The 19791-nt window shown below is 33.0% G+C and overlaps 1 protein-coding gene across 2 annotated transcripts in view; it reads right to left on the reverse strand.

Annotated features, from left to right (window-relative positions):
• Positions 1-507: 507 nt before the first annotated feature.
• The window catches only part of LOC121371520 (phosphofurin acidic cluster sorting protein 2-like), a 111464-nt gene continuing 92180 nt past the window's right edge, over positions 508-19791 (reverse strand). For both annotated transcript variants that reach the window (XM_041497468.1, XM_041497467.1), the window contains 10 exons: positions 19029-19135; positions 16460-16611; positions 15861-15977; positions 15239-15341; positions 13916-13958; positions 13547-13586; positions 12544-12685; positions 11483-11718; positions 10752-10859; positions 508-9769 (listed from right to left, as the gene is read on the reverse strand). In XM_041497468.1, the coding sequence (XP_041353402.1) occupies positions 9651-9769; positions 10752-10859; positions 11483-11718; positions 12544-12685; positions 13547-13586; positions 13916-13958; positions 15239-15341; positions 15861-15977; positions 16460-16611; positions 19029-19135 (1167 nt within the window). In that variant the 3' untranslated portion in view covers positions 508-9650. The remainder of the gene's footprint in view (positions 9770-10751; positions 10860-11482; positions 11719-12543; positions 12686-13546; positions 13587-13915; positions 13959-15238; positions 15342-15860; positions 15978-16459; positions 16612-19028; positions 19136-19791) is intronic.

The raw sequence follows: 19791 nt of genomic DNA on the forward strand, positions 1-19791 counted from the left end.
GTCTGAGCTAAAATGTGGGCACGATACGCTTATGACCACCGACTATTAATCACAATACCATAAAATACTTTTGCTATTCTCCCACATCTGTACCTTTTTTGGCAGACTGGATCAGATCATGTATTTCAATCAAAATTAATATACAGTGAAATCCCTTTAAAATGGACATCCCTGGGACTAAGAAACATGTCCAGTATTTAGAGGGATCCAGTTTACAGAGGTTAAGTTCTGTACTGATTTTTTAAAAGTGACTGTAAAACATCTGGTTTTGAGGAAATTCTGGTTTACAGAGGGTCCTGTTTTGAGAGGTTTCACTGTACTTTGACACAGTAAAACATTTTTCGCATGGGGATGTAAATATACACACCTGTTCTAACATACAGATGTTCAAGAAAAACTATTTCCAGAAATGTAGATCTCCTTGGACATCTTTAAAAAAAAAAAATCCTATTCCTTTGAAATGAATACAAACCAACGGCAGATCAGAAATAACTAAATTATTCAGGATTAGATACGCAAGCTCCTTTTATTGTCTGAAAAAGCCAATATGACATGTATCCAATATGACATGTATAAAATTAATGTTGACACATTTATAGAGAAGAAGAGAAAATGTATCTTGTTACATGTACCTGTACTCCATGGACCGAATTTACAAAGCCTGTTTAGGACTTATGCATACATGCGTTTAAAAAAAACAGGCTTTGTAAATCCGTCCCCATATGATTGTTTCTTTATACCCAATACTAGTCATGGTTAACCACTGAACACAGAGAAAAGATAAGTAGAAAAAAAAGTTTCTCACAGGTATGTTTTAGAAAATAGTACGTAGTACTACAGGATGTGTTAGCTAATTTTTCTACAATTGTAGATTTAATTTTTTTAATCAAATGACTCCCTTGGATAAATGAATGAAAGACGAATAACAAAAACGTTTCCAATCCAGAGTAAAATGAATAAAAACTATAAAAAGGAAATGATAAAATCTATACATTTGTAGTATAATGCTAATGAAATGCAGCAAAGTTTCTTGCAGCTGTGGTATTCAGGTCTATTAAAACCTACAAAAACGTACACACACAACAGATTATTTTCAATACACATCAAATATTCCATATACTGTATATGATTTTTGTTAAAAGTTTTTTTGTGTGTGCTTTTATCCATTTAAGGTTCATGCATGCTATTTTGGACACACACATACACACCTCACCTGTCAGGTGTTAGCTAAAAGAAGTCGTGGTAAAGGCCTTAAATCTCCCCAATGAGCTATTAAAACTTGCTCTGGATTGCAGCCATTACTGGGATGCGAACTCAGCACCTCCTAATCTTAATACAGACAGCCTAATCACTACACCACCAGTGATGGTATTCCATAAACCAAGCATCACCCCATATGTAGCATCATGCTGAATTACCAATGCTGGTTGGTTACAAAGACATGTTACATGGCTAAAACTGGAATAATCATGTGAGAGGATATATGAGAGAGAGAATGTAAACCATTCCAGTCTTTTTAATTGCTGAACATTTTAATAAAGCCAAATTACATTATTTTATGGATGATGGGATATGGCAAAAACATTTTGTCCCCAATGTATTAGTAATTATTTTTGGAACAGCCCTTAAAAAATGTCAGAAAAATAAGTTACACATGTATTAGTATTACATAAACACGCACAAATGGTTTATTAGCAACAGTCAAATACCACTGCTAAATGTTACTGTAAAGTAATCAACTGTTATAATTGTTTTAGACCACAAAACTTTTGTTGAAGGAAAAAGAAAACCCAAACATTTCATACTGATGGTTGACAACCTGAACTAGTTATGTCCAGTTTAATTACAACATGAGAGTAGTGCATTGCTTAGCTTTTTTCCTGGGGTTTTTTTTTTTTTTTTATGAAAAATAAATTTTAAAAATTATCATTATTTTATTTTATTTTATTTGTTTATTAAAGGGCTACGGGTATGTGGGTGAACAAGTAGTGAGGCAAAGGAATTTAAAATTTGAATAATTAAATACAATTGCTTTTTTGCTTTTTTCTGACTTTTTAAAACATTAAATGATTAAACTGGGGGGGGGGGGGGGTGTATTATTTTTAAAAATTTTGATTGGACATAACCATTTCTGACTGTCAGCCTTTAATATGTACAACAATCTATTTTAATTTGGTGAAAAGAAAATTTCTGGGTGAGAAGAAAATTTCGCCAAATTATCTATTAAATTTCAAAAATAGCAGAAATGCTAATATATTCTGTAAAAAAATGTAATTTTTTTGCCAAATTAAAATAAAATTAGAAAATGTCTTTTAATATTTGCAACTGGCGAATTTGGGGAGTGCCAGAGCTAGCCCTGAAGTTTAATAACAGTCCAGCCAAATTCATTTTGTAGTCATCTACCTCCATGCTTTCAAAATTATTAGGGCCGAATTTACAAAGCCTGTTTATGTCTTACACGTGTGTAACTATAGACATTTACAAGGCTTAAATCCCTGTTTAAGAAAACCAGGCTTCGTCAATTTTGCCCGTAAAGTCTATACTGAAGACTTTTAAGACTTTAACATCATGCATGCTTGTGATGGCATTAAAGATTGGAGTCTAAATTCTAAAGTTTTATAAGCACAGACCCTGGAAACACTTCATACCAAAAATATGAACAACAAAACCCATGGACCCATGAAATCAACATTAAAATTATCCTTGGCCACAGCCAAGACAACAAAGCATACACATACACGTAAATCCAAGTAGCTTAAAAACAAAATAAAATTCTCCAAAACAAAAACAACAAAATAACAGCATTTGCACAAAACCAGTTCGAAGCTACCAAGGTTTCCTCAAAATAAGCCCAGGATTTCTACATGTACAATTGGGACTGTCCTTAGTCATATTTACAATAAGCATGGAGTTGGTACATATATTTAACAACATAACTTCCATCTTGGAAAATTAAAATGAATTCTGTGTATCATACTATTACTAGATGTCATGGGTTGGATATTCCTATAGCTAGTAACAAAATATACAACATGATGCTAAACGCATTTCCCAGCATAAACTGAAACGTTTGCACAACATGGTAACACTAAAATCTATATGATTACATGCTGCCAAGTACAAAGTCGTTAATTTTCCCCATCTGTGTACAATTTCTTGTCTATTTTTTTCTAATGTACCCTTAATTTTATCACCCATATGTCACTTTTCCCTTCAATTCCCTTATAGGTCACTTTTTTTTCTCTTTAATTCTCCTGCAATGAATTAAGATAAGACTATGCATAAACAAAAATCTAACATTTTTAATTAAAAGCTTCTAATGCATAATCCGTGGTTATATTCTGGTTAAAAAATTAAAATTGCAGGTGCATTGTATACATGTAAAACATATACTCACTCCCAACCTCTTTTACTATTGGCTCATTTTCAGAAAACCTTTGTAACAAGCTGTCCTTAAACTATAAAACAGCTACCTGTATAATTCATATTATACAATTATACAATACAATCCATGAAAGAATAAATACAGAAGAACAAAAATGTACAAAGTCATTTCGTAAGTTTGTCTTTTTACAAACAACAAGTAGAGTGACCAGCAACATCTGCTTTGTATTTAAAGAATAAACAAAACTACCCACCAGATTTCTACTGCAATCAACTACTAATCTGATTTATAACTATTTCATTTTGTGTGAATTTCGGTGAAGTAGAATTCATTTTAAATGCTTATGCTTGATATTACTTCCTAAAAATAAGTGTATGGCAAGCAGTGTAATGTACTGTATTGACAGGTTAACAATGACATTAAACACATTTAGATACAGCTATACTTCGCCATGTGTTCTGACTTATGTTGTAGCTGTCAAGAAATGTCCTGTGATATATACATTCCAGAAAGTAAATTGAACCAAATCGGAATTACTGATAAAGTGAAATGATTAGAAAGGACTACAAAGCAATAGGAAGCCTTTGTAAGTTGTAGAAAAATTAGTTACTATGGGAAGAGACGATTACAAATGTTGTCAACTGAAGCCAGTATAATATTCAGATCATTTACTAGGCCATCAAAGGCCATATTTATAAAACTCAATATGATTAGGATTCACATTTAAGCTCGAGAGATCCAACTTTAACACCTCGCAAAATGCTTACAAGACTGAGTCCATACACTGCCACTAAGGTTTAGGAACAAGACCCTAACTGTCCTTATGGATGGCTGACAACAGAGGCATTATGTTTTGTGAAGGTCATGAAGAGACATGATAAGTTAGAATGTGAAATGTAGTAATACAATGATTAACTTTTGACATACTGATCACACAATTTCTAACATCTGGAAGACTAAATCAAATTACATATTAAATATTGAATTTAACAAACATTTTTCAGGATATACAGTTGTTAAACACCAGTCGACTGATATTTAACTCAGCAAGACTCCCTGACTGGGTCAGATTTCAAAAGGTATCTCTCACAAACATATCCATCCTTTTGCACATGCACTTGCTGAAAACACAGTCTCCATATTCATGTATGTGTTAACAAAACAAGCATAACTGCTGTTCTAAAGATGAGAAAAATGCAGTAGCTTCTATAGACAGACTACTAATAGCTGCAACAACAATGTTTGAGATACAATAATAATTTCCTATGGAAGTACAGATGTGGGGAAAAATACAATAAAACTATTTGGAAGTAAACATGTTCAATATTTCTGTTACAATTAATGTCCGACATTTTGGCAGCAGATAAGCTGCCTTCGTCGGGAAAATGAGATCCTATTATATTTTATTTTAATATTTAATGGTTTAGTTACGTATAACCATTTAATAACTACCATAAATAAGAATGTTTAAAAACACATTTAATAGCTGTAACAGAAATATTGAACATGCTTCTTTACATGACCCAATTTGGGACTTTCATACAGTATATATTTGGAAATAAACATGATTATTATACATGGCTGACAAACATTTGTTAGTATGTGTGCATACGACAAAACACTAGAATACAAAAAACTAAAATAATTATGTCATTCCATCATTGTACAATGGAGCTGAAATGCACTGGTGTTGTAGAAGATAAGCCCACCCCTCCCCATCTTGAGAACTAGTGATTGTACAATGCCAACTATTCCACAAATAGCACCAACTCTTGATTTACAAACAAAATCTTGCACAATCAAAACCTTAGCCCAGCATGTCTTTGGTAACAACTAGCATTTAAACCGAAGCACTAAATGGTTTGCAAATCTTGACATAAATAAAGAATGTCCAATTTATCAACACATCGAAAGTTGCACATAATCTGCAGTGACAATAATTAATATTTTGGCCAAATTAATTCGACAACATAAATCCTTTTGGTAATAATAACAAATCAATCCAACTGTACCGGTAATTGATTCTAAAAATAAATTCACTTATGGTACTCTTAATTATGTTAATGTCTGATGTATTCTGATACATGGTTATGTCCAGGTGACCTTTCATCCAACCAGTCATAAGCTAGTCTTGAAATGTTTCAGCAGTTTGATGAATTTGAAAAAGCCTTGGCTGATTTATGAACAGTACCAAAATACATCCCACCTCCACTCAACTGAAATGTTCTGATTAAAAATATAAATGAAATGGAACAATTTACAGATGAAATTTAATTGATCCATTTTGTAGATTATTTGCAGATGAAAGTTCACCTAGACCTGTCTACTTTATTTAATCTTTTGGTTGTCTATAATCCATAATAAAACATGAATCAACTATTATTCGACCTCAAATATATAAATGCACATAGTAGCAAATACAGAAATATACTAAAAGTATAACATTTGGATCTTTACTTGTAAACTATTCTAATATATGGACTTGGACTCTTAATTTTAACTCACAGACTGCATACTGTGTTCAAAAGAACTTTCAGGAAATTATGACCAAACTGAAATATGCTCACATCTTCGAATGTCTTTCAATCTTAATGGAACATATTATTTTAATGGTCCTCACTATAATATAAATACTACGGTACTCAAAAAAGAGTTAAAGGTCAAATGTTTTAAAAAATAACCAAACTTGGCCACAAATGAAATCAGCCAAGTTCCCTATGGCAACACAGAAGCAAGCTTTAGTATACGAATGTGATGAGATATGAAAATGAAAGTAACACATGTCCATTATGGGTTTGACCACATCTGTCACACCATGGTCGCATACAATTGATAACGTGAAAACTATTGTGAAACTGCATGGTTTACGCATGCAAAACGTGCATGATGTTTGTAGTGGTACAATACATTTTTTAACCTTTAATGTCAGTTTAAATTCGCCAAATTTTAGGAGAAAATGCTGATCAATTGGAAGTGATAAATGCATTCGACTTTGAACTTCCGTAAGACAACTTAGTGATCAAGACTCATCCTTAAGAACCTATGCTTCTTTCAGATTCAGTTTTATAAGCCATCTCACACCTATGGTGCTAATATCAATAAAAATATAAGGATTAACAAATCACTTGACCCGTAACTTCTTTAGAGTATCAGTAGTATAAATTATTAAACAGCGCAGACAATAAAAGTTATGCTAATTAACTTTCTTTTCTGTAATATTAAGAGATTAAATAAACAGAAGAGGTGAGGGTTTCTATTCTTTTAAGTATGTAGCTAACTTTCAGCTATAATCTATTATCATACTGTACATAAAATGACTAAAATATCCCACACAAAGTGATTTTATTATTTAACAAAAAGGTTATTACCACTGTGTTAGCTACAGCCAATAGTCTCAACTGCAAAAAGTTGTAGCTGGGTAGGAATCTAAACTGGCAGCATGTGCCTAATGAAAGTACTTCAGATCTAGAAACACAACTAAATCTATATATTTATTATAAATTAAGAAAATACCTAAGCATAAGAAAGACATCTTGATTTGAGCAAAATGATATATAACCAATTGTCTAAGAACACTGAGTAGAGGTGAAAACCTACTGAACTGGGCGTGTAACATGAGATGCAAACTGGAATGTATAACTATGTTATGAGAGCAAATGCAGTTCTAACAACCTAGTACAATTATGTACATAACTTATAATAATTACATCTGTATACTACATGTGTATATATCTTCAAATACATATTTCATAGTACTCAAATACGTCTCCCGTAATGATTCAAAGTAAACATCCATACACTGAACACACAACCTTAATAATCTAGAGCAATTTACACAGATCCAATGGGACTAGAAATTTCATCACTGGAAAGCAAGACAATTTTGTACAGACAAATCTTGGCTAAAACATTTATCAGTACAAAATTAAAATGGTTTGATCATTGGTAATTTATGTCATGAATAAATGTATAACATCTGTCTTTTTTTATTTATTTACTGTTAAAGCCACTGATCCTAGTTTCCGAGGGATGAACTTTGTTTTGTTTTGTTTCCCATGAAATTAATTTTGAGCTATTACAGACGAGCAGGACAACCAGAAACACAGAATTTGCCGAAATTGATAATTTGTGCATGGTTGTAATTATATGTAATGTGTAAGTTAATGGTAAAAAAGCCGTAATAGTGGTAAATATTTACAGTGGTTAAAAACTAGGGTCAGCAGTTTTAATGAAGGTAAAAATGCTGACTGGTAGATGATTTTTGTAGCTACAAATTCATCACACTGTTGCTTGAACTACATGCAACGAAAACCATTAATTATAATTCATTTGTAATTTTAATTCATTTGTACTAATTCTTAACTTAAATTCACATGTTATCAGCAAATATTATCACCCAATCTGACAAATATGATAAAAAAAAATTCTCTGATTGAAGCATCACATTGCCTTAATCAGCCTGCCCAGTAAAGGCTGGTTTCAAGTTATTGAAAGTTTGTTTATAAATACTATTTGTTTAATAAGTTTTCCTTTTTTCTGCCTATAGTCTTATATAATAGTCACAGCGATGATGATTTTTATACTTAGTCTATTAATACAAAATTTCAAATTCATAATATATTCAACCATGCGTCTTTTACATCATTAAATCATAATACATTTGTGTTCTACTATGTTTTTTAAGTACATCATTAAAACATAATAAAAATTTCCCACAATATCATCATTTTAAATGTTCATTAGCAAGAGTCAAACCTTGGAGCAATAATAATGCCCAAATGAACATCTGCCAAAACAATGCCCATCTTAAAATACAAAATATTTATAATAAATAATATTCAATTTAGCACATGATTAATTAGGAGATAACCATATGGAGGTTTTAGATTTGTGGGTGTTTTTGTCTATTTGATCCCACAAATGTCATTTTTGACTGAAGGCATTAGTCTGAGGTTAAAAATGAAACATTTGTGGGCATCAAATAGATAATAACACCCACGAATCTAAAAACTCAATATGGTTATGTCCATTGGAAACTGAATTGTTTTTCTACGGAACTAACTTTATATTTGGTATTTCTTAAAAAATAATACCTGGCTACAATCTAACTGTAGACCCTTGAACCGTAAATTTGGCCTGTTCCAACTGCTTATGACGACACTTTCTAATTACGTCATTAGCTTTCCAGGTGTTATTTTTATTTGATCCCGGAAAAAGAATGTAATTAACCAATACAGAACACACTCGCCATCAGTTTACAATAATTAATTAACAGCTGTTGGGACAGTCAACTCAGATTCAAACGAATGACAAATTTCCCAAACATTAGGTTTTCAAACTACTTTGTATCTTTTAGGTGATACAGGTCTTTAGATAGCACTGATTGAAGCCAAAGGAATTTCCCTGTACTGGCCCTGATACAAAATAAACATGATATTCCTCAAACATCATCCAATTTATATTTACTTATTTGTTGTAAAATGTCAAATTGCATCATCTTTTACATGCAAAATAATTATGAAGTCACAGGTTTATTAACCAGTGAAAAACAATGTATATTTACTATACACTACTTTAGCCTCAGCCCAAGATGTAAAATTAATTTACTACCCAATGAAATGGATGAGATTACCAATTATTTTACGCTAACTGCTACAGTAAATACGATTGCACATAGACAAAACAGCAAACATCAGTATTAATGAAAACATGTTTAGTTCACCATCATCATTAAAAATATTTCTGAAAAGAACTGGACCCATTCTCTTTGCTACCATCTGTACTTCTTTCACTGGCAGTAAATGCGACTCAATCACTAGTGGAAGCTGTGACTCATTTTCTAGTGGTGCTTGTCACTCATCACTACCAGCAGATATGAGTCGGTCACCACTAACAGATATGACAAAGTCACCACTAGCATATATGACAAAGTCACCACTAGCAGATATGACACAGCCACTGCTAGCAGATATGACAGTCACTACTAGCAGATATGACTCAGTCACTAGTAGCAGCTGTGACTTGGTCACTAGTAGTCAATCACTGGTAGCAGATCCACTCGAACACTGAACAAAAGTACACCCAAGGTCCTGCTGTCATAATGCCACAGATTTTGCTTTGTGGATAAGCAAACATGACACATTGTCGTAAACAACATTTTACTCAGGTCAGTGGTCATCACTTGTTCCCTATGCTCTTCATTTCCTCATTATCCTCCCAAGAAAATGCCTCCTAAATGAAATTCACATTGATTAATCATTCTCGTCTATAATACTGGTTCGAAGAAGCCAAAGGTAGCCACAGGCAAACTCTTTATATGCGTCTGCCATTGAGAAGAAAGCTGGAAAAACCGGACAGCCTTCCACTCCACGCCATCAATAACAACTGAAAAAAAGAAGAAAAAAAACGCATAATTAAACAATTATTTACGACAGATTCAAAGTTTTGTCTTACTGTTTTTTTATACTTATTTTGGAAAAAAACATAGCATTGTTTGCCTGAATAATATAGTTTGTGGTAAAACAAATAAAGTTTATATTTCCATTAACATTCATTTGACTGTACATATGGAATAATATGACTTCACAATCACCATTTGTTATGGCTGTCTTCATCTTCAATGTGAGATTCTTTGAACTTTGTGACAAAATTATTTCAAGCTAAGGAATGTTTAATGCCACTCCAGCACAAATACTTTGATTAAATCATCTTTTTAAGAGGAAACATATTGTACAGGGCCGTTCAACAAAAGAATCATAGCTAGTGTTAAATGTAGTGACTTAAGGTGAATTTTACAATGCACTGTAAACTTTACAGCCGTTCCACAAAGCAACCTTACAGTAGTCGGCAGTGCCCCTTTATTAAAATCTTCTTTGCGAAGAAGTACAAATTAGTTAAATAATAAATTGGTTACTGACTTTTCGGAGCATCTTGGATGTATTCACTGGTATCAGACATCCATGAAGTAACTTTGTCAGTTTATTTGCTAAGCAATAATTGCCAAATGCATAAGACATGAAAGTTAGCTGCCGTATTTTCGTGTGAAGTTCGTATGGCCTAGAATGTTTTTCATAAAAGTTATTTGGTATATATTAGATCCATTTTTACACAAGAAGTTAGTATCCTTCTTAGAAAATTATCAAATCATCAACTGCCATTTGACAGCTACAGTAGTGGTTTACAACTGCCTCATACCAATTGTAAATTTTCACTGTGAAGTGGAATGAGCTGGCGATCGTAGAAAAAAATTAAGGTCACGATGGTAGATATTTACGGTGATAGTAGTGCTAAGATCACTTTGTGGAATGGGGAAAGATAAAGTAAAGAATAGCAGTACTACGGACTAACAATTGTATGCAATACTTGCCATTGAGAGCTACATTCTGACTTTTCGACGTACAAATAAGACGGCTGATCCCATCAATAATCTGACTCTTTGACTCCAGTTCTTTTGTTTTCTTCCCTATCCTCATAACTGAAAATTATCAGTAAAATAAGAGATAAAATATACAAAGACTACTCTTGAAAATAACCATTTGTAACTGATTTCCGTGTATAATACTCAAACAAGTAATTGAATACATTAGGTTTAGTTAATAATTATGATTTAAAAAAACAACAACTAAATTTAAGTCATATTTGTATGGATGTTTCATGTAATCACAAAAATATTCAGGGCTGAAAATCACATTGGATCAAAATGACAAAAAACACTTTACTGGGTCTTAAAGGGGGTGGGGAGTGGAGGAGGTAGTTGTAAGCTTTTCACCAAAGATCAACAGGAAGAGTTTTTTTCCGGTAGTGCTAGAATCAGAAAGATCTGAGGGACTTTCGTCTCTAACTTCTGAAATTTTAAAAATGATATTCAAGCAAATAATTTTTGTTTTGTTTTTAAATATGTCATTATTTCATGAAATGCCACATTAAAAAGAACTTCCTTTCTTGTTTCTTCTCCCGTATGACAACTGACATAGTGAAGGTGGGTAGGATACACTCGTGGTAATGTGAGCGAGGTCTCCCCACCCCCACAAAAAAGTTAAAAAATCTTCTTTCTTTTCATTATTTATTTCATGAATTGCCCCATTTAAAAGAACCTACTCTTTTGTTTCTTCTCCCGTACGACAACAGACATGGTGAATGTGGGCAGGATACACTCGTGGTTGTGTGAGAGTCGACAGACGTGTATCGATCGGAACGCCGTCTTCAGCGAACACTTGTTGCTGTCCTTCTTACTGGCCTTGTCGAGACCCTCCGACTTGCTGGAGCCAATCCAGTAGTCGACCTGCAGGTCAAGGAACTCGCCTGTCACTCCAGCAGCTATTCCTGAAGGTTGGCTGAAAACAGGTTGAGTCGACAATTAGTTCAATGATGTAGAGTTCTGTACAAGTTAAGAACATTTGTTACAGACACTACAGCACATATAGGAGATAACCTTATAAAGGTTTTTAATTTGTGGCTGTTATTGTCTATTTGATGCCCACAAATGTAATTTCTGACTGAAGGTAAATAATTAACATTTGCAAATCTAAATACTCCATATGGTTTATGTCCATTGTCAACTGAAGCAGTTTCCACAGAACTATATATTGATGTCAACTAAATGTCTTGTATGGTTACATTCTAGCCATAAACCCTAATTTAACTTGTCTCACTTTTTTAATGACATCACCTTCTGATGATGTTACTAGATTTGCAGGTGTTATTGTCTATTGGAGGCCCACAAAGCAATATAATTAACCAATCACAGTTCAGAACATACTCATCATCAGTTGACAATATATGTAATGTGGAGCTGTGTCAACTGTAAGGTAATTTGCCACATGCCTAGAGGATGAACAAAATCTGAATGGGAAATAACAGAGGTTAGTTATTTACTGTAATACAAATATCTTTCAAGACAAAATTGAATGGTTGAAATCTTATAGATTTTTCTTATTCACTTAGTAAGGATAAAGACCCAGATATGATGTTTGCTGGCAAAGGACAGGTTTAAATGATTTTATTGCACAAGATATTCACAGTCTTCACTTGACTGATAAGAATACAATTTTCATTGGTTCATCACAACATACAAATTTCCTAGAAAATGAATACAGATGTTATCTAATGAAAAACATGTACCTTAGACCTCAATAATATGAACACAATACCACCAATACCTAGTAGACGGAGATAAAGCACTGATGTTTGGCGAGCTCGGTGGAGTCTGGGCGTCTCCAGGTTTGAGAATGATTGTACTGGTGGGTGGGGAGCTCGACAGTGCCTGACTGGGAGGACTGGCCGCGCCTTCGTCAAACTCAACTGAAACAACACAGACGACGAAACACTTTGTTACATCTATGATCAAAACTCCTTTTATGGTATTACTTAATGTTAAGAATCATACTCTGCACAAGCCTTGTGTAATGTTTCAAATACGATATGAAGTAATTTGTAAATCATATATGACATCCGTAAATAAGAGGTGCTAACTGCATTAAAAACAAAAAGGGAATTCCCCATTTAAAAGTTCAGGTCCAGATCGCATATATGTGCGATACAAAATAAATTTATCACAGGGTGTCAAAATGTCTTTTTCACTATAGTAAGATTGAAAAGGTATGTAATAAAATACATGTTTGTGTCAGTTGTATAGCCTAATAAACCTCATATTCATTCATGGGGAATGTGATTTTCATTCAGTAATGATAAACATAGTAACAAGACCTCAGGGAAGAATAATCTAGAACCTTCTATAAATATAGATTTTATTACATGTATTATTATTACTGATGGATTTAAATTCAATACACAAATCTTCTGTAAAACATGCCACGGAGCAGTATTACAATAAGAAAACAAAGATTAAAAAAACAAAAGAAGAAAAAAAAGAAAAGCAAAACGAAGACCTGCTCAAAACAATAAAAAAGTGTTATAACAAATATGATAACCCTACACATTTCAGGAAGTATATACAATATTATGTATTATGTTACTTAAAAGGAAAGGAAGGAGGAAATGTTTTATTTAACGATGCACTCGACACATTTTATTTACAGTTATATGGCATCGGATTACTCAAAAGAGACCATTTTTCTAAATAGTTGGGTTTGAACTGGAGAAATGGTTTAACTTTTCCTACTTTTATTGAAGACGGTTAAAAAGGAAAAGAAAACAACAAACCAGATGTATTGGTCAGTTCTTGTGTTCCAATCTTTACCTCCTGAAAAATAATGAATACCAGATACACTATTTGTTAAAAAAGTTTCAACTTAGTTTTTCTAAATTAACTGACAATGTGTGATTTGGAAAAAATGTAAACCAATCTAGAAATAGCATTTAAATAGCAAGTAACCATTTTTCAAATTAAAATAAAGGTTATAAAGAATTAAGGAGTGTTTGTGTATAACAAAGTTATTCCTAAGTTTATTTTGTTTAATGACCCTACCAGAGTACATTGATTATTTAATCATCAGCTTGGATGTCAAACATGTAATTATTGTTTTTCTGCCATACGTAAATGTAGCAAGTCATAATTTCTAAAATACTTACACTAAGAAAGGGTATAAATTTCTGGGAAGATTCTTCATCAGCACTGAAAATCAGAACAGTTTAAAAAAATGTAACAGTCTGAATTTTACGAAGATTTCTAACCAACATTCTGGTCAAAGTGCATTTCAAAATTGACAGTATCTATGTTTCTTCACTGGTATATTAAATTTGTAATTTGTTAGACATGTTGTTCTTTCTGTGAGAATACACATAAAAAAAAGTAAAGTAAAGTTTGTTTTATTTAACAATGCCACTAGAGCACATTGATTTTTTATCTTATCATCGGCTATTGGACATCAAACATATGGTCATTCTGACACTGTTTTTTAGAGGAAACCCGCTGTCACCACATAGGCTACTCTTTTACGACAGGCAGCAAGGGATCTTTTATTTGCACTTCCCACAGGCAGGATAGCACAACGCACGGCCTTTGTTGAAACAGTTATGGATCACTGGTCGGTGCAAGTGGTTCACACCTACCCATTGAGCCTTGCGGAGCACTCACTCAGGGTTGGAGTCGGTATCTGGATTAAAAATCCCATGCCTCAACTGGGATCCGAACCCAGTACCTACCAGCCTGTAGACCGATGGCCTAACCACGACGCCACCGAGGCCGGTACACACACACACACATAAAAAAGATCATTTGCTATTAACTAAAAATATATACATTATCTCCTCTTCTCTTATACTCTAAGGTCAACAAAAAAAAAATTCATCATCATTATGGCTTGGTTCAAAATAAAATATAACATATTTTACCTTACTTTCACTTCCTATCGATATTTTGTAAATGGAATAATTTTTTAATTACAATATTTTCTTCAAATACAAATACAGTAACACTGGTAATCTTAAACATAAAATATTTTAATAGCAAGTTTAACTGAAAATGTTCCAGCTTTTTTAAAAACGGAAGTGTTATACAGCCAGTTTATGGTTACTGTAGGAAGGTGAAAAGTGACAACATTCAAATACTTAATCAAATAATAATAAAAAAGCTTTATTATTACTAGGCTTTGCAAATTGAACATTTACATGTCAGGTTTTTTTTTATTGTTAGCAAAATTAAAATAAATATTATGGTTAAGTTTTATAAAATGAATGCGAAAAAAGTATTATTCGTGAAACATAACATTAGAATTACCATTAGATGTTATATTTATTGTGTACGAAGCCAAAATGATATTGATGAAATTGTCTGTTGTGAACCTCATACCATGTGGAATATCATATGTATGTAATATTATACTGTCTTGTATAGTCAAGCCACATAGTAAATGATAACAATTAATAACAAGCTTACAGAAATATATAACTCACCACTTTCCTTTACACATTACCATAACTTCTGCTATGGGAAACATGTAAACATTGCTGGCCCCAGTCAAGTACTTCGATAAACGATTCACTATTTCTTGAGAATCTGCAAAAACACCCAACAATAAAAAAAATTAAAAAAACACACAAAAAAACATATCTATACCAACACAAGAATTCCACAGCTTGAAATGTCTCGCATACCATAGATTTTTTTCAGTACACTGTGATGGACATCCAAGTTTCACTAACCTGGGACTTATATTTTGTGGGAAACTGATCAAAATGGGAAATTTTAACGTAAAACTTTAACGCACCATCGAAGTAATACCAGTATTTCTTATTACTTTGTAAAAGCAAGACAATAAAATAAAACAAAATTTCCATTTAAAAAAGGTAATGATCAGACATGATCTTAATTTGATGGTTTATAGCTGGACATTTTGTGTAAGATTTAATATTTGCTGCAAGCCATAATTATTTATTTATATCAATGATAAATGAAACAAATTGAGTCTACTGTCAATAGCTGTTTGATAGTGCATACATCAAGTTCTTCATTGAGATTTTTTTTTTTTTTAAAGTAATTTTAGTAAGAAGAATCTCTTAGGGAAAAGGAACATACCAAGGGAAGGTTTTGATGGATCTGTTTTATCGAATGTGTCCTTCCATAAGGAATCAGAAAACAAGGAAGCATAGGTGCTGTCCATAGCGGCAAGACATTTTCCAATACAACTGGTACCTGAAAACAAAATAACTACAATGCTTAACAGCAATTCATGAAAATAGAAACCAGCTTTAAATTATTACAGTTCTCAGTTTTATGATCAATAATTACCATAAAAAGGCAATATAAATAATTAGCTGTTAAGAAAATATTAACATTCACAGTATACAGTAATATTTTGTGACTTATTTTTTTTATTGTCAAAATTAGTTACTGCTTGTGTTGTGATATAATTTATACAATAAATTACTTTACAGCAAAGTAAACCAAAAGCCTCTATTCAGTCTTGGCCAAAAAAGGCGATCGTTCACTCCTGTCCCCCTCTTCACTTGTCTGGCAACTTTTAGTAGAGTGGCAAATTGTCTCACAGTAAAATGTTAAATACATTTAACTGAAACTTCATCTGATAGCATGCCGGGCATCATATCAGGAGAGTGATCTACAGCTCGACTCGAGTTTGCTCATTGCGAAGATTGCTAGTACTGTATCAGACTCACCAAATGGAATGACTAGAAATCGAATGAAGTTCTGCCAGTCTGGAGATTTGGCAGAGAACTGCTCTACATATGGGCGAAGCACAGAGTTTATGTAGCAGTCACCGCCAGCCACTCCAACCTTAATACAAGGGCTCTGCGGGTTGCTGTTACAACTTTAAGAAGAAGAATAAAAAAAATGTACATAATTTAAAAAAAAGAAGTAAATTAATATATTTTAAATGAATTCCATACATCAGATTATTAACAAAATGTATCACTATCAGATGACTGATTTTAAAAAAATCTTAAATCCTTTATGAAACCCACTACATGTAGTTCAAACTCCCCACATCTCTCAATACAGTAATCACAATATAGTAATTAATATTTCATAAAATTTAAATTTGTAACAATATTTAGTCATGATATATGATTCTGACATTATACATGTACATGACAGAAATGCTTAAATACATATAAAGATTATATTGCTTACTAAACAGTTATCACTGATTGTAAAATAGCTACAACAATACAAGCATATTGATTATGGCCATTTTTGGGGGACATTCTAAGAAGCATCACAGCAGATGTCAAATTACCATAGTAACTTTGTTTTTCATATTTTAATCAGCAGCATACATCACAGAAGAATATTCTCGCTTGATTCAAATAAAAAGATGAAAGTACTAAACAAAAAATATATATCATAATTCCTTCAGACATAAACACTTAGAGGTCTTACACCATTCCATTCACTACTGTTACAGTAATAATTTATTTTTAAAAATATTTCTTTTCTCAGTTTTTGTTGCAACCTAGTTTTTTTTATTAAAGTATTTGTAATATGGTGCATACGTCCATATGTCCGTAACAAGTTCTAGAAGCTCCAACTCTACTCTCGTCCCTGAAATTATTAAGCAATACATACTTTGTAGTTTTGGGATTTAAAAATTGTCACATACAACAAACAGTAAAGATTTTAATAAATTTTATGCTGAAGACCACCAGGTCCTGTTTCAATTGTTTTCTTCTTATTGTGATATCTAATTGACGATTAAAGGGACACTCCCTAGTTGTTAACCATTATGCCGTTGTTTTTCACTATTTAACCCATTTTCTCACAAATAAAATTGGACTTTACTTACATTTTATTATTTCGAATATACATTTCCATTCACCTGAAGTGTTTTTTTTGATAATCCTGGTAATCCTGGTGTTTGTAATACCACAAAATGCATTTTTCTTATTTCTTAAAAATGCATGCTCGTTTGAGAAAAAAACGTTGAGCAGACAAGGTCTAATCTATTTTTAGAGGGGATCTTCCCGTTTCAACGTCACAGATGTTGGTATACCACGTGACCGTTATGGTTCAGTTTGTTTTCTCGTGCACGGTTCGCGCAATCAACATCCTATTTATTGTCGTTTGCTTGTCGTTCATTTGTGAGGTTTTTCTTCACAGTTCGTTAACATTTTCATTAACAATAAAGTTCAGACAAGTAAGTATCTCAATACAAAACATTACAAACCCTTAAAACTAATAATTTTGCTAAGTCTTACGATATCTGGAGAGGGGATACAACCTTGGAGGGTGGGGGTGGGAGGCACAAGCTATATTGTTACCTTTATTTAAATAGAGTAGGACAAAAAAAATATTACATTTTCGTCCTGGGGAGGGGAAGTGCCTCCCCACCTCTGGTTCCTACAGACTGTATACTACTACTACTACCACTATCACTACTACTACTACCAACAATAATAAATGGTGCATCTAACTGCTAATAACAATAGGTTAGCCACTATAGTACCCGGTGCCGAATAGCAAATGTAGGCTAATTGCGGTTTATATATAAAATTTATTATTTCAAACACTGTAGTATAGTTAACATGGTCAGTGACGGACTATCATTGTCATCTTATTCCGATTCAAGTATCATGATTGCTGCAGCAGCCACTTCCTCAACAGAAGCACCCATGTTGGTAAAGTAACTTCCTGTTCCAAACTCATTCCTTTTGCTGTCCAGGACAGAACAGATGGAACATGCTCAGGAGAGGTGAAAGGAACTCACCCCATGTCTGTGTGCACTCTGGGAAATTTGTCGTGACATAGGCATTTCTGTGCTTTGAGCGACATCTACCGGTGACATCAGAATACTAACTTTCAAAATTATTTCAAGTAATTGGGTCACAGGGATTCCCATGGTATTTATCGATATTAAACCTGCTTTTTCACTCTATTTTATAAAAACGTTATCTAAGTGTTACAGTTTTGTAGATTAACCAAAATTAGAATTAATTTTCACGGGTTGAAACTAGGGCATGCAACTTTAATAGATGGCAGCTCAGTGGCCATCCAAATATCAACCTGCAATTAGGCACAATCACCTCTCTAAGTAGAAAAATACAGACATGTGATCTTCTCAACCCTTGAAATTCACGACAGCAATCTGCACTGCCACTGCAAAAGCTGTTTTTGTCATTATTGGGTTTTCCTCATTATTACCTGTACTAAACTGCTGTCACAAAATCAACTGAATTCCAAGGGCTATCTTCTAAATGTGTTATTAGCTCAAAACATGCTTTTACTTACAATTTTTGTATTTTGTTCACAAAAAAGCTGATGGATGCCTTGACGTCAGCATCTGAGCACGTGCAGATGATCTTCCACTGTTTGTCCTGCAGCTTCTGAACCAGAACCTGTGACCAACACAAACACATTACGGATTCATCACATGTTATACAGGATGGGATTCAGATACAATCTTATTAGCCCTGACCAGGTCTCTCAGTGACAGTTATACATTATGTAAGTTATCTTCGAAATGTCTTGACAGGAGGGGGACTGACTATAGCTATATAATTGCAAGTTTTAGAGATCTCTGCACAATGCCAATATGTTAAATACTAGTTGCTGATAAATTTTTAATCAAACTTCTAAAAATAAAATAGTCCTGTAATCATCAGTGTTCATACACCTTGGAAACAAAAAAATTCCAGACCTTTTCCAGGCATTTTCCAAGACAAAAAAAATATTTTTCAAGACTCACTACATTGCGCAATTGCATACTTCAAATCTTCGATAAATGTCGGCAATTGTTAGTCTTGATTTCCCAAATATACATTAGTGCCGAGATTCTGCCGGTTTTACGCAACTGAAATTTTCTATTTGAGTACTAAAGACAAATTTTGATACCTTTTCCAAACCAACTCACAAAAAAAGAGGTATTTTTCCATACTTTTTCCAGGTCTGGAAAATGGATTATAAAAATTCCATACTTTTCAAGGTTTTCAAGACTCTGTATGAACCCTGAATCATGCAAAACTACCAATAATCTGCAACCATCTCCAAAGTA

The sequence above is a fragment of the Gigantopelta aegis genome, chromosome 4 (assembly GCF_016097555.1).
Source record: "Gigantopelta aegis isolate Gae_Host chromosome 4, Gae_host_genome, whole genome shotgun sequence".
NCBI lineage: Eukaryota > Metazoa > Mollusca > Gastropoda > Neomphalida > Peltospiridae > Gigantopelta > Gigantopelta aegis.